This window comes from Ascaphus truei, chromosome 3 (assembly GCF_040206685.1).
Source record: "Ascaphus truei isolate aAscTru1 chromosome 3, aAscTru1.hap1, whole genome shotgun sequence".
Taxonomy (NCBI): domain Eukaryota; kingdom Metazoa; phylum Chordata; class Amphibia; order Anura; family Ascaphidae; genus Ascaphus; species Ascaphus truei.
This window is the reverse complement of record NC_134485.1, coordinates 109,113,241-109,129,764: the sequence shown is the minus strand read 5'-3', so window position 1 is coordinate 109,129,764 and position 16,524 is coordinate 109,113,241. Positions and strand designations below refer to the sequence as shown.

General features: G+C 44.0%; 1 protein-coding gene across 2 annotated transcripts in view; it reads right to left on the bottom strand.

The window, feature by feature from the left end:
• Window positions 1-10,162: 10,162 nt before the first annotated feature.
• Window positions 10,163-16,524, bottom strand: part of RILP (Rab interacting lysosomal protein) — a 113,946-nt gene continuing 107,584 nt past the window's right edge. For both annotated transcript variants that reach the window (XM_075589320.1, XM_075589318.1), the window contains exons 7-8: window positions 12,751-12,834; window positions 10,163-10,751 (exon numbers count right to left, since the gene is read on the bottom strand). In XM_075589320.1, the coding sequence (XP_075445435.1) occupies window positions 10,640-10,751; window positions 12,751-12,834 (196 nt within the window). In that variant the 3' untranslated portion in view covers window positions 10,163-10,639. The remainder of the gene's footprint in view (window positions 10,752-12,750; window positions 12,835-16,524) is intronic.

The following is a 16,524-nucleotide window of genomic DNA, read 5'->3' as shown; positions in this document are numbered from 1 at the left end:
GGGTTACGTAATAATAATAATTTTACTTCATAAAGCACTTTTCTCCCAATAGGACTCAAAGTGCTTCACAGAGAGGAGTGGCTCTGAGTCTGGGCCTGAGTTTGAAGCAGGGGAACCTGGTTCAATTCCCGGTGTCAGCTCCTTGTGACCTTGGGCAAGTCACTTTATCTCCCTGTGCCTCAGGCACCAAAAAACATAGATTGTAAGCTCCACAGGGAAGGGACCTGTGCCTGCAAAATGTCGCTGTAAAGCTAGCAGTGCTATACGAGAACAAACATTATTATAATTACAGTATAGTACACAGAATTGTTGCACCCACTGTCCCACTGTCCCACTGTCCCACTGTCCCGCATGAGTTTCCAATCTGTCTTTGGTGCATGAGGCACAGGGAGATAAAGTGACTTGCCCAAGCTCACAAGGAGATGACACCAGGATTTGAACCAGGACTCCCCTGATTTAAACTCAGTGTCATTGTTATCAGTCAGTGGCATTACTCACTGAGCCACGTCCACTTCTGTACATTCCATGTAATCGAGAGGAATCTATTGGTGTTTGGGCTTCAGCAGTTGAGGAGCCCCATGCATAATTATAGTTTTATTATATGTAACACTAAGAAATGTAGGTGCCTGGAAAAGGATCTGAAGCAGACGATATAATGAAAAATAATATAGTTCAGCGCTGGGGGACCCCCTGGTTTGAATGCTATGTGTGAAATAGCTGCACAATTTATTAAATCAAATACATATATCTTTATTTTTTTGTCAGATATTTTACAAAAGAAGATGTATTTAGATATAGTGTACATATTACTTTCAAGTATGACCTGGGAAGACACAGTGAGAAAGTCATTTGGTTTCCTATTGTCCGATTTCATGTTTGTTGCACTTATTATATCATAATTCCCAGTATTCTGTCTCTTTTGTAAAGAGCCACCTTCACTGTTGGCACGATACAAATTAAAAACTTGTGTATTTATGACCATCACTCCTCCCCAAAAATGGCTTGTCCGAGATTCACATGGGCTCAGATTGGGTTCTCCCACTCCAAGGGATGTACATTACCACTGGGCATTTCCTCCTGCTACATTTTGCTTTGTTTTTTGGATTCTCTGCTTGGCAACTAGGTCCAGCTTGGCCAAAACAGGGAGTAGTAAAAATGCAAACCCAGTTCTTCTACTCCAAAGGCAGCATCATCACTGTGACGGTAAGGGTAGCCAGCCTCACAAAATAAAGGTGAAGCCCGGCTGAGTGCCCTGAAACCGAGTGCAATGGCTGCCTCTGTGAGGCTCATTTTGGCCTGTGTATGTAATGTATTGTGTGTAACCTCTTCCAGATGAGAGCTATGTCACTGTGTGATATTTGGAAGGGGGAAAACTGTGTGACTTGTATGACTTGGGGAACGGGGACTGTATAATAAACTAAAAAGAGTGGGGAAGGACTGAGACTCAGGTCCGGGAGCTGGCTCTCGGCGGTGCAGAGTCATTATTCTCCCGAGACACGGAGGCGCTTACCCAGCAGGGCCTATGGGGCTGGCCAAGGGAACCATTGCCGGGTCTTAGTCCCGTAGGCACGATTCCCATTGGCCAGTTCGAATTCACCGCTCGCCAGCAGCTCGCTCCCCAAGGCGCAGTCCAGGGTGCCTAAACTGGTCCCCTCCTCTGATTGGTGCAGTCAGATGAGCCCTCGTCCTCCGATTGGCTGCACCGCCACGATCCGTGCTCTGATTGGTCCGCGGCCTTTGCTCCATGAAAAGTATAGCAGACCGAGGGCTATGTAAAGAGCTCTGCCGATCAGAGTACCAGAGACGTTTTGGAGTTGATCAGAGACACAACTGGCGGGTTTTTCGAAAGTGCTATTGGACGAATAGCACTAAGAAGCAGGAGAAGACGACGTTCCAGGCAAGCCTACTGAAGCAGGCCCCTGCACCTAGTTGAGACTAGATTCTTCCCCGCAGGCCCCCAGTTGGTGAGTGTTTCACTGTGTTTGTGTATTTTGTATGTTTGCTGGCTTTCGTTTATTCAACTGTTGTGTCCTGTCTGGTGAGAGTGTATTTCCCCACCAATAAAATCTTACATTTTTCATTATTATGCTTTCCGATGGGATGTCCTCTTTTAGGATTGCAATGTAAGCAAAGGAATATTGCAGCATTATGTCTGTAGGGCACAAAAATGAAAAATTGGCTTCCAAAATGCAGATGGTACAGTAATGCAGGGGTGTTCAACGCCAGTCCTCAAAAGCTTCAGCACAGGTGGCTCAGCCAATGATTGAGCCACTTGTGCGGAACCAGGGATATCCTGAAAACCTGATCTGTTGGGGTGTCTTGAGTTGAGCACCCCTGCAGCAGTGCTTCTGGGTGACATCATTGGAATGCGTGTGCTCGAATACTGAGTGGGCAAAAGTGCATGTTTGTGCCAACCAACGTTAGTATCCGTTATCATATTTACACCGCTTGTTGTACATGTCACGAGCATTACATGGGCCGCTGAAATGAAAGCAAGGAGCAAAAGGAGGGATCTAGCCTCACTAAGAAGTCAAACAAAAATAAAAAACCCCAAAAAACCACGGATAAAAGGTACATGCACATGAAAAAAAATGTTGCACTGTAGATATTTACTACATGGAAGATGCTACACATGTTGTTTAAAACAAAGCAACGCATTGTAGACTTGGCGTTGAAGGGGTAAATGTTACATAGGGTAGACACAGGATGGTTACTTTTCTCACCAGCATGGACTTCCCTCTGTAATTCTGTGTGCTCCCATTATAGTTAAACTTGCTTTGTCCCTTTGTCATGTTTTACTGCTCTGAGCAGTCAGCAGTTTTGGAGGAAGCACCTTTTTCCTGCATCGATCAACAGATCAGATTGGATCTTCCTGAGGATCACACGCTGTGTTTTCAGCTTTGCACAATGAAGAAGAAAAAAAAAAGTAGCTTTGGTCCCTTCTGTGTGGTGCAATGAGTCTGAACCTCTCAATACACTGCATGAATAGACCACTTAGTAAATGGATTAAAGAAAACAAGCTCAGAGTCTAAATATAGCTGTATTTGTTCATCCAACTTAATCATCCTGTGACAATTATTTGGTCGATGTGAAATAAAAGAAGCATTTCGCTTCATAAAGCAGCAATCCACCCTAACTGCCCCCACTTTTTTTTTTTTTTTAGTGTAGAAATTGGTAGGGGGGGGGGGGGCCTCCAGAGCTGAACCTCAATATTTCCAGCTGCAGGAACCCTCTGGTTCCCGAGAGTTACTGGCGAAGTTATCGGTCATACTTCCTGGTTTTTAAAGGGAATTTAAATGGAATGGGACTTTTCGCCGCCGGCCATCACCCCTCAAGTGTTAGCATTAGGGGTTAACTTTAGGGTAAGGGGTTAAGCTTCCTAGGGTAAGGTTAGGGTACTTGGTTAAGGTTTAGCTTTTTAGGGTAAGGGGTTAAAATGAAGGGTTTTAGGGTAGGGTGTTAGGCTTTTTAGGGTAATGGGTAAAGGTTAGAATTTTTAGGGTGAGAGGTTAATGTTAGGGGTTAAGGTTAGGGTTTTTAGGTGCTGGGTTAAGGTTTTAGGGTAATGGGTTAAGGTTATGGTAAAGATTAGCGTTGGCATTAGGAGTTTTATGGTGAGGGGGTAAGGTCAGGGGGGCTACCTTGGCAGATAAACGGCCGGTGGCAGAAGGCCGAATTTAAATGTGGTCCAATAGAAAGCCACAACCGATGGATGAACACCTTGAATTAATGGTGGGTAAGAATTAACAACAAAAAAATCACAAGTGCACTTGCACCTAAAAACTCAGAGCCCATGGAGTCTCCAGCAGCTCAACTCTGGAAAACTCCCCCGGTTTGAAGCTTGTTAAAAAAAATCAAATTTAATGTTGCGCAGGATTTCAGCTTTAAGGTAAAACATATAATCACAGGCAGGGCCGCTTACAGGGGGGGGAGCTTGACAGCCGGTATTGCTGTCCTGGGCCCGCCCAGTTAAGGGGCCCGGACTCCCTGTTGGCAACACTACAGTTTCCACTCTGTGCAGGCAAGCTGCCCCTTCCCCTTTCTTGGTTGCCGTGCGAATTCCTTCTCTCCTGCAGGCAACCTGCCCTCTCCCTTCTATCCTGCAGGCAAGCCGGGCCCTCTCCTTTCCTGGCTTTCGCCCCCTCCCCTTTCCTGGCTGCCGCCCCCCTCACTTCTCTTCTGCAGCAGGGGAGCGCAAACTTTTGCTGCTGCGCCCCCGTCTTTCCTCTGCTGGTGCTCGCGCCCCCCCCCCACCTTACCTTGATGTGACGTCACATGACACTGCGGCATCATTTGACGCAGTTGAGTGACGCTGGCAAAGTCAAGGTAAGTTTTTAGAGTTGCAGAGGCCTCAAGCGATCCCCCGGCATTTAATTTAAATGCCTTGGAGAAGAGCGTGGGGCTTCTGCAACCGCCCGCACACCCCCTGACAAATCCAGCGCCCTCCACTTTGCGCACCGCTGTCCTGCAGAGCCCTCCCCTTCCCTCAGCACCGCACATCTGTCCCTCCCTCCCCAGGCCTGCTGGTCTCTGCCTTTTGCTGGCCATGCTGCTCCAGAAGGCCCATCCAAGGGCCTCAGATAAGCCCACATGCCCCAGGTCTTCCATTCTACCACCCTCCCAGGCACCTTACCCACCCCAAGGGGGATAGGGCTTATTTTTATGTGTGTGTTTGGGGAGGGGGGCTTATTGTGTCACTGTGTGTGGCTGTGTGTCACTGTCTGGTGTGTCCCTGTGTGTTTCACTGTTCTGTGTGTGTATGTCATTGTGTGTGCGCAGGCATATTCGGGAGGTAGGTTGAGTGTGGGGAGGGGAGGAAAATACATGGGGGTGTGAGAGGGGGGAAGGAAAGGATGACGGGGATTGTGAGAGGGAGGTGGTGTATTAGAAAGGGGGGGGTTCTCGCAAGGCCACTGACTGGGTGGAGGCCCAGTGGAAACGTTAGTCCTGGGCCCCGGGAAAGCTGTCTGCAGCCCTGATCACAGGTCATCCCATGCATTGAATAGCACGTGAATACTTACATTGAACAGCACGTGAATACTTGCATTGAACAGCACGTGAATACTTGCATTGAACAGCACGTGAATACCTTCATTGAACAGATTTGCTCCAGTACATACAATGTTTGAATATGTACGAATTTGAAAATCCAAAACCAATCGCTACCTAAAACAGTTATTATGTGATTTAAACTTGCAAAAAGTCTTCAATGAACACAGTAATATTTGTCTTCGAGCAATATCACCCTTGAATTTTTTTCCCCATTGATCACAGTTTAATGAATGGGTATTTATATATTTGTACCCCAGGTAAAAGCCATTCAAATTTGATCTCCCATCACCCATCGTCAAATTCAGCAAGGTGTACTAGAGACTTTTAAACACACAACTCGATTGTTTATTTTGATTTCATTGTTACACACTTACATCCATGAGAAAGCAAAGAAATATTATAGGAGGTGAATATTTTACCAACAGGGGATGTATCTGTAAATTATTTATTAAGTTAAGTTTCCCTTTTCCCCCTCATATTCTTTCTATCTTTCTGCTTTCTTTCGCATGATCTATTTCAAAACCAGTGCCGCCTTATGTTCTTCTTATGTATGTCTTTATTTATATAGCGCCCAGTGTACTCAGCGCTTTATAAATAAAGACAATATAGTACAGAGAATAATACAATAAGCACAACCGTGTCAACCAATAGGACAGGAAACCCCTGCCAGTTTACACTCCAAGTGGAATGTTGGGAGATTTACAGAGACAAAGAGCAGCTGTGTAGAAACAGAGCACAACCACAGAGGGCAACTTCCATAGGAAATAAGAATGTATTAGCTCACAAGGATGCTGACAGGTAAAAAAAAAAAATGCACCGACACGTTTCACACACAAGCACCATATCAAGATATTTACTTCATTTATAAGGTAGGTTGTTCTGTTGCGCTGCATACTGCGGACACCTGTGGGATTTCATTAGGTGCTTATTCCTCCCTAGCCTACAGACGTCTGGACTTTAAATCAATGGATAGCCTAAAGGCTATCCGGACATTAACATTAAATGACTTACAGTCTAGAAAAGCTTTTAAAGAGCGCATGTGTTTGAGCAGCATTTCACGCCGAACTTGAGTTACAGAGAAAGCAGATGAGGGAATAAGTGCAGTAGATGGCAGTGCTTGGTCACAATGGTTGGTAGGAGTGACTGAGGGTGTGGGACAGTAGCCATGAGTCCAGGCTATTGGAGTGCTTCATTTAAGAGGCGAATTTTAGGCTTTGACTTGAAGGTGGGGAGAGAAGGTGCTTGGTGTATACAGAGTGTGGGGGAGTTCAACAGGGAAGTAGCAGTGAGGGAAAAGGTTTTGAAGGTGAGAGAGAATTGAAGATGTGGGTGAGAGTGGAGACTACGACATAAGTAAGAGATCGGATACGGTGTGCGGATATGGTATCAAGGGGGCATATGGCAGCGTAAGAGAAATTCAGCTTAGAAACTTCCAACTTTGAAACTGGAGAAAAGGAGTCAAGCGTGGAAGGAGGTTTAGGCTTAAAGAATATCCTTGTAAATAGCATCCCCCTTGCCTTTAAAGTAGTTGGCGAATGCTTGAGAAGTGAAGGAAGGATGGGAAGTGGGAGAAAGTCGTGGCAGAGAGTCAAATATAAGACGGTTTGGATTTGAGTGTTGTGTGAGGAAAAGTAGGGTTGTTTGGCTTTAGAGCAAAGTTAAAACAGGAGAGGAGAAATTTATAGTGAAGAAAATCAGCCAAAGTGTGAGATTTCCTCCAGAGGCGTTCAGAGGAGCGAATGCAAGTGCGAAGGGAGCGTGTTTGTGAATTGAGCCAAGGCCGTGGGTTAGAGGGACGGATGTGCTAGAGCCGACAAGGGGCACATAGATCAAGCGAAGAGAAGATAGAGTTGTAAGATTTGTCAGTTTCAGAGAAAGAAGAGAGGTTAGGGTTCAGGGTAGATATCCGAGCAGAGAGGTCAATGGAGTGAAGGTCTTGAGAGTAGCGAGTAGAACAGGTAGGAGGGGGTGAGGGGAATGGGTGGTGGTGAAAGGGAACAGTTTTTAGTAAAAACCAGGTCTAAGTAGTCACCATCTTTGTGGGTGCTGGAATTGGTCCATTGGTGGAGGCCAAAGGAGGTTAAAGAGAGAAGGCGAAATGCCCAGGAGACTAAGGCTACGTCCCCGCTGGAGGCTGCTGCACGCGCGCCTGGCGTCGCGTGCACAGCGCAAAACCGCGATCTGCAGGCAGCGTTCAGAGGTGCAGGGCGTGGCCAAAACGGGCGGGTGGGTGCGGCCATTATGACCACAAAACTTATTTTTATTTTTTTCAATGGAAGCATCCCCCAGTGAAAACAGCATTAGTCCAACTAGCAAAGTATTCATGACAGAATATTGGAGAGCAGCAGTACTCGGGACCCACAACAATATGTCTGATTGACCCTTGTGTACATGGATGGGCACAATGCTAGATCTGCACAAATGTATTATAGAACTGGATGCCACAAATGCAGACAAATACGAATAAAATCTCTTTCACACTTATACAGTCTCCAAAGCATGGATGCCTGCTGTTTTTTTTAATAATGTCATGGAAGTTAGGGGGACATTTAATTTGGGTGACATTGTTAGAGGCAGGGTAGCTTACATCCACGACGGCGAGGAGTCTAGCAGTGATTTTTGCACTTTGGATGTAAGTGATGGGATGCATGTTCTTAATATTATCATGCAAATCACTGTGCATCTAGTGGATGATGAATTGCCCAGAATTATGGTACCAGCTGAAAGCATTGGTTCATATCTAGATGAACTGGGAAATAGTGCTAAAGACATTACAGCAAATGTTATTCAAGGTACAGATGCAGATACAGATGACCTAATGTTACCGTTCATAGTGGAAGATCCTCCTCTTTATGGAGAGATTCTGTTTCATGGCATTGCTGAAGAAAGGTTTTCTCAGAGGGACATTATTGATGGCTCTGTTATTTATGCCTACACTAGTGGGGAAATTGACCTTCAGCGGAAAGAAGACTCTTTTTACTTAACATTATCTGCTATGTCTGAGGAGTGGACAATTGGAGGTAATACTGTTAATGGGGTTCGTGTCCAGTTCACTATTCTGCCAGTGGACAATCAGCCCCCAGCAGTTACAGTAGGTAGACAATGTGTGGTTATTGAAGGTGAAAAGAATGTCATAACCCCTTCACATTTGAGTGCAGAAGATACTGACACCCCAAATGATGATATGCTTTGCACAAAAGCTGTGCAGCCTACTTCTGGATATGTAGAGAACATTTCCCCAGCTTCAGGCTCTGAAAAAAAATCAAGATCAGGAACCCCTATTAGTGCATTTACATTAAAAGATATCAAATTGGGGCATATTTACTATGTACTGTATAAAGCATCCACAAAGGTGTGGAGCCTGTGGAAGATAGGTTCACTTTCCGTTGCTCTGATGGAAGAAACTTGTCCCAGAAACATTTCTTTCCTATTGCAATTATTCCAGCCAATGATGAAAAGCCTGACGTTTATAAGAGAGAATTTGTTATGGAAGGAATGAGTCATGTTGTTGACACCCCTATACGATAGCTATGAAGTGTGCTAGCCTCTGATTGGCTCCCTGGCGCACCACTTGACCCTGTCGCCGCTTGGGAACACAATCCAGTTGTATCCCCTGCTGGCTGATGCGTCACAGAACGAAGAGGGCCAGGAAGCGAGGAGACGCCAGGGCCTGCTAGTGAGGAGGTAAGGGATCGGTGTGAGGCGCGCGCCACCGTCACCAGCAGGGGCCTCGCCTACGGGATCATCAATATGACAGGTGAAGTTATATATATGCAAAACCGAATATAAGCTCAAGGAAAACACAATAAACTAGAACTAATGAATAGCAATAAAAACGGAGCAAAAATCGGGTTAAGGGAGGATGTAATCAAGCCCTGTAGCAAATGTGAATAAACAGGAGGATAGGAGGAGACACATATATGGGAAAAAATGAAGTAAAACAAAGAGAACACTCACAAGAGGACTGAGTATGGTTCTCAGTGAATGTCCAGCGCTTGTGTCTTAACCCCGTGTCTCCGGTATGCCCGGTGTGGAGCACTTAATTACTCACAAGGTTTCACCGTCCTGCTCTTCCAGCTGACAGGGCGCCTGTGCCGGTCAGCTGTTACAGAGATCCTCCGTGACCCCCGTACGCACCTTCTTCAATCATGTGCACCAGAGAAGTGAAAGGTAGATTGATGAAACTGCAGCTCCCAAGAAGATTGAAACCTCACCAGCGATTGAAAAAAAAAAAAATTATATATATTTATTCAACTACATAAACATGACACAGACAAAGACAACTCTCCTCCCACGCATTTTACGCCCCCTATGGCGCTTTCTCAAGGAGTATATGAGAAATCGCCATAGGGGGCGTGAAACGCATGGGAGGAGAGTTGTCCTTGTTTGTCTGTGTCATGTTTATGTAGTTCAATAAATATATATATTCTTTTTTCAATCGCTAGTGAGGTTTCAATCTTCTTGGGAGCTGCAGTCTCATCAATCTACCTTTCACTTCTCTGACAGCTGAAGTTAGACCAGTAAAAGGATAGGAGAGCCAGAGGAGAGAAAGCAGGAAAGCCAGGATTCTAAGTCAGAAAGAAAGGCGGAGGTAGAGGCTGTAGAGGTTGGCGCTCTGTAGAGGACTGCCACATGCAGAGAGAAAGGGTGGAAAAGCTGGACAGCGTGAACCTCAAAAGGAAGAGAATCAAACAGATGGAGGCATAGGGCAGAGCTGATATTGGCACAAGGATTAGAGGAGACCATCCCGGCCATTGGGGAGTGGAGTGTGATAGAGGGACCACCATAGGACATAGCAACCTCCACAGCAGAGTCATGTTGTGAGAGATTTCTGTTAGTGAAAAGAGGTGAAGAGAGCAGACAGGCACGTACAACCCGAGCGTATACATCAAACCTAATAAGAGGGATTTACAAAGTTTTTTTGGTCTTGTTTTTATATAAATGAAACAAACATGTATCTCCCATGAAAGCTGTATATCCACAAGTTGTGTAATACGGCAAAAAGTAAAAGGTGACACTATACTAATTTGCATGTAATTTCCCAGAATCCCTGGCTGCAGTGGGGAAATAATGGGGGAATACAGGGTTGCAGACCTGTCTGAGACATGTCAATATGCTCACACATGGTATTTTTATTTGATTTGATTTCTGGTGCATCAACATATGATTTGATTTCTGGTGCACACAAGAGATATCTTTTAGAAAGCAAATACAGTTGCAAAAATATTCTTTATATATATATATATAAAAACATTTTTCTATTATAAAACAGGATACCTGAAAATAAAAATAGCGTTAGAAAAATATATTATTTCAATTGTTTGATAAGGAAAGATTAATATACATAATTCACAAGTTGTAGCACTAAACTCTGACATCCTACCACACAAATTATAGAGGAGCAGGATCGTACATGCTTATTTTGCGAGACCAGTATGGAGATGTGATCACATATAGCACTGCAGAGAAATACACCGAATCATTCTGTGACTAAGGAGGATAATCACAGTGAGAGCCGCACAGACCGTGCCAGCAATGAGCAGTAACCCCGGCAGAAACATGGGTGTCAGCAACCAAGTCCGGATATTCAATCATTTGTACCGCTGGTTTCTTCTTTCTGTGCCAGGTTTATTTCCTTGGGGCTAATAAGTTCCCATGTTGCTGCTTCAGTTGTCTGTCTCCCATACCACAAACCAAACCTTTAGATGCAGGAAGAAAATAACAGGGGGGGGGGGGGGGGGGAGGAATATAGAATTATACAATATAATGATAAACTTAAGCAAGAGAAATCACAGCTACTTGAAATGGAACAGAATCAAAAGTGGTTTTAAATTGCAACATTATTTTTTTTATTATACTTGTGACTAGCGCAGATCCAGTTTGTTTGAAAAACACTACTTTTCCACGTGCAATGCCTCCCCAAACAGTGGCCAATTACAAGTACTATGCTATTATTTTCACCACACCCCAGGAAATCAGAGAATATATTGATGTATATACAATTTCTATTTGATTGCCACTGTGTCAGTCTATGGTTGCAATGCTATTCCTCCAGACTCTGCTTTTCCCAATCCTCATGGGTTTATCGTCTCTCTTCCCCCCCCAAGTAAGGGCAGTGACATCAGCAGACTGGAATTGAAGCTTCATCTAATTCCATCTGCCATGTTCTATCCCAGGCAGCAGCAATTCTGTTCAGAAATGTCCCAATCAATTTAAGGGAGGGCCTGAAAGAGGCCATTTGTAAAATAAAAGTATCACAGATAGAACGTTTAAAAATCACACAAATGATTTCATGTGTAAATGGCAGCAACTGTATATACTGTACATCCAAAAGTGTGACAAAAGAAAAAGATTGCATATTTAAAGGAGAAAAAATAGGGGGTACAGTGGTTTGTACTCCAAAGGAAATTCACTCAAATGCACACTACCTAAATTTAAAATTTAACCTTTAATAGCAACTACTTAAAACATATATTACCAATTTGAAAATGTGATAACGTTTAAAAATAAATTAAATAAAGTAACTAGTGCAGACAGGCAGTCTCTAATATTGAATGTTCCAGTATATTATTAAAACTGAAGGATAAGAGGCTGCTAGGGTGCACACAGCCGGAGTGAGCAAACGAGCCCACCACTTCACTGATGAGCCTGATAGATAGTAAACATCATTGGGGCTATTAGTATGGCCTCCTAATCAGGTCTTAAACCAATGCAGAAATCCCTGCCTGGCCACTGCCCTAGGACGCGTGTTGATGATGTCAGCCCCCTTCATGGGGTTATTTTAATACAGTAATTGTCAGCCGTTCACTAGATTAGCCATATTTATAAAAACTAGGGCAGTGGCCAGGCAGGGATTTCTGCATTGGTTTAAGACCTGATTAGGAGGCCATACTAATAGCCCCAATGATGTTTACTATCTATCAGGCTCATCAGTGAAGTGGTGGGCTCGTTTGCTCACTCCGGCTGTGTGCACCCTAGCAGCCTCTTATCCTTCAGTTTTAATAATATACTGGAACATTCAATATTAGAGACTGCCTATCTGCACTAGTTACTTTATTTAATTTATTTTTAAACGTTATCACATTTTCAAATTGGTAATATATGTTTTAAGTAGTTGCTATTAAAGGTTAAATTTTAAATTTAGGTAGTGTGCATTTGAGTGAATTTCCTTTGGAGTACAGATCACTGTACCCCCTATTTTTTCTGATTCACTTCAGTTCACAGTTGCACCTACTTTTCATTATCAATCGAATTTATTACCATTATAATTCTCTTCACAATTAGTATGGTTTAGTTGATCACTCCCTTATCCCCTTCTCATATTTAAAGGAGAAGTTTTAAAAAAGGTTATTAATAATAATGTCTAATAATTCATTTCAAGCTTTCTGTGCCTGCAGGCGATGGCCTACTACGAAAGGTTATGTGACGGCAAATTTAAAGCAGCAATGCCACCCAGCAACCCAGCTAATTATATAGCTTGTAATAACTCGGCAAGAACATATGCTAGGAAAATGCTTCGCCTGACATGTCATTTGATATCATGGCATCAGTGACAGACAGTGCAGCATCAGAGGAAGGGGTTACCCTGGCCTTACCCTGCAAGCATTGGTATGTGCAATGTGTTCTGTTATTATTCCTCGTTTCGTTAACATCTAGGGGGGGTGGGGGGGGGGGGGGGAAAGGGGGAAGTAAACTTACAAGCTCTTAATTTTTGAGTCCCGTGGTCTGGAGTCCACGCAGTCAGTGCCTGGCGTCTCTATCCATGTGCTATCTTCATCATCACTGCAGCAAGAGAAACAGTTATAGCACGCAAATTTTTTTTTAAAAAAAAGCTTTATTAGAGTACCCCACTGCCCAAAAAATAAATTTCAGGTCTTTTCCATTTTATTCTATAGATTTTTTTTTTTGCATTTTAAAAGGTATTTCCCCCCCCCCCCCCCATCTCCATCTTTATTTTATCTCTCTATTCCACATAATATATTATATATATCAGCGGTGCGCAATGTGGGGGGCGCGAGATTCACTGCGGGGGGGGGGGGGGCGCGAGGTTTACAGAGGCCCCCGCACGCTTCCCGAATGCATTTAAATTAAGTGCCGGGGGAGCTGCAGGGCCTCTGTACACCTAACTCACCTTGATTCAGACGCCCCTGGTGACACGTCGCCATGGCAACGTGACGTCATGACACCAAGACGTCTGAATCAAGGTAAGAGGGGGGGGGGGGGGTGGGGGAGGCGCGAGGAGAGGGGGAAAGCCAGCAGGGGGGCGCAGGGGAATAAGATTGTGCCCCCCTGATATATACTGTTTGTTTTTAGAATTTTATTTAGTGTATAAAATATATTTTTAATTACAGAAGGGTGACAAAAAGTAAATGAAGGGGTGAGATAGAGAAAAGAATGAAAGGGAGATAAGGGGAGAGAGAGGAGCGTGGCTGGCTTGCTTGTCAGCTTCAATCATTGTAGAGAACATTGACCCAGATCCACAGAGGCGTCACACACACCAGGGAGTGTCCGGAACTAAACAGCATTCATTTCAGCTTCGGGGGAGATACTTACCTCGGAAGGGGGTGCTGGTAGCAGCCCTGACGGGGCTATTAATATGGCGACTTAAATGTGCCGTGTCCTACGGGCCAATAGGAATTCGTGATGTCATTCCTTGCGGCTTCCTATTGGCCCATGTGACACGGGACCTTTAAACTGCAGAGAGATACCGGCACCACTTACAGAGGTAAATATCTCGGAAAGCAGGGAGTCCCGGAGCTGAAATTAATGCAGTTCCGTTCCGGAGACCCCCTGCTTCAAACCTATTAAAACATTTTTTATTTTATTTTTTTAAACACACACAAAAAAAAAATGTGTTGCCAGGAATGCTCCCTCAACTCCATGTTAAATTGTCACTGCCTCAAATAACATGTCTTGCATGACAACTCTCTTACCTAAAGGTGGCGCTACTCCCATCTAGACCCTGAAATATGGGCTTTGAGAGAGAGATTCAAATGATAACACAAAGGTGTGCTTGGGGAGGCATACAAGTGCATCTGGACCTTTCAAACATATTAAAGAGACAATCCAAGCAGCTTAAAAATGTTTTATTTATTTTTTGGGTTTTAATATATGCAGCCTTTGATTACCTTTATTGCAAACTAATTACCTAAGCTGCCGATCGATTAGTTCTCCCGTGATCGATCAGCAAAGATCCTGCTTCCCAGGGTTCTTTAAATGGCCGTCAGACAGAAACAACAGCGCAAACACAATAGTGAAGTACTTTCAAAAAAGTGTACAAAACATAAAAGAATATATATCTGCATTGTTCGACAAACCTATACATTTGCTCGCCCCGGGCGAGTGGATTTAACCCCCGGGCGAGTAAATATTGGCCCAAGCAGCACACGTTTGGTACTAGGTGGCGAGTAGATTTTTTGGTGATTTGTCAAACACTGTATATCTGCGTACATCAGGTTAAAAGTTTACAGGCATGAAATGCACTCAGGCATAAGTTACCAACACTGCTCGCCGTGGAGAGAAGGAACACTCTGGTACTCAGTCCCTCAGATATGGCAGCTGGGCATTCAGGGTGGATGTCAGGATACAGGTCACTCGGCTAGTTCTTATATCCAATATTCTCCTTCCAGCTCGTTGGCCTCCGATCAGCTGATCCGTGAGGTCAGGAGAAAAGAAGGAAAATCTGCAGGGGCAGCCGATGATGCACTCCCGCCTGCTGTGCAGTTCCTCAGTACAGCTTCACGACACGCCGTCAGACGAGGACGGCCGTCAAGCCGAGATGACGTCGCTCGAAATCAAACAAGCTCCCAATGGGTAATAGAAGCAGTGACTAAAGGCCACCAAAAGTATATTCAGGAGTCACTCGTTACGCCTCGTAGTTCCAACCGGTTTCGTGGTCTGAAAACCACTTCATCAGACCACGAAACCGGTTGGAACTACGAGGCGTAACGAGTGACTCCTGAATATACTTTTGGTGGCCTTTAGTCACTGCTTCTATTACCCATTGGGAGCTTGTTTGATTTCGAGCGACGTCATCTCTGCTTGACGGCCGTCCTCGTCTGACGGCGTGTCGTGAAGCTGTATTGAGGAACTGCACAGCAGGCGGGAGTGCATCATTGGTTGCCCCTGCAGATTTTCCTTCTTTTCTCCTGACCTCACGGATCAGCTGATCGGAGGCCAACGAGCTGGAAGGAGAATATTGGATATAAGAACTAGCCGATTGACCTGTATCCTGACATCCACCCTGCATGCCCAGCTGCCATATCTGAGGGACTGAGTACCAGAGTGTTCCTTCTCTCCACGGCGAGCGGTGTTGGTAACTTATGCCTGAGTGCATTACATGCCTGTAAACTTTTAACCTGATGTACGCAGATATATACTCTTTTATGTTTTATACACTTTTTTGAAAGTACTTCACTACTGTATTGTGTTTGCGCTGTTTTTTCTGTCTCACTGCTATTTAGGGGTGCTGAGCCTCTACACACTTAACGGCTGCAGACGCCAAACTCAACATTCAGAGGTTGTTGATTATTTAATATTATATCACAGAGGTGTATATGGGTTACGAGTACATTAGAGAATAACTTTAGTTGCGCACTGTTATCTTTTTCTTTTCTCTAAATGGCCGCCTTTCAGCATCAAATAAATCCTTCAGTCAGTGTAACACAGCAGCTACAATGTATTCTTATATTACTGAGGTAACATTATCTATTGTTACGTTTGCAGCTCAAACTGCCGGGAATATTGGTAACAAATGATCCCAAACAGGGAAGTGTTGCAAAGACCTTGCACTGCTGGGGAAGTGTTTAAAACCTTCTATAGAAATCAAAGGATGAGCAGTATATTAAAACTCATTAAAAGTGGCATAAAGAGTTGAATAATAAAAAATGTAAAAAATAAAATAAAGTGATATCCAATACTACAGAGCTGATTTATTTAAAAAAAAACACACATATAGGAAATTGCATGGATTGCTCCTTTAATTCTCACTCCCTCAATGATGCTTTCATTTATGTTAACGCCGTGTAGAGTCACTAACGGACTCCGTGGTTCTGCGCCAGTGAGAGCAACAAGATATGAAAGGCCAGCTCAATTCTTCATATAGCGAGTCGTAAACATCCGGGCCTGTACTGTACCGTACTACTTATATAACCTGGTTCCATAACCGTTCCCAGTCTATCATATTTTGCAATGTGTGAAATGTGATCATGGACTTGTTTAAATGAGGGAGGGCTTGTTTGTATTCAGGACATAGCTATTACCCATCTGGTTAGCCATGAAAACGTGGGCCATATATTTGGCTGTGTATTTATTGATATTTAAAATGGGTTTACCCAGCAACAAAGTCCATGGATCTTTATCAATAGTAATGTCAACAGTAGCTTTAATAAACCTCGATATGCTATCCTATACATTTTGAATCCTGGAAGAAAAGAGGACAATACGTGATCGAGAACCTCTCTTGCCCAACAT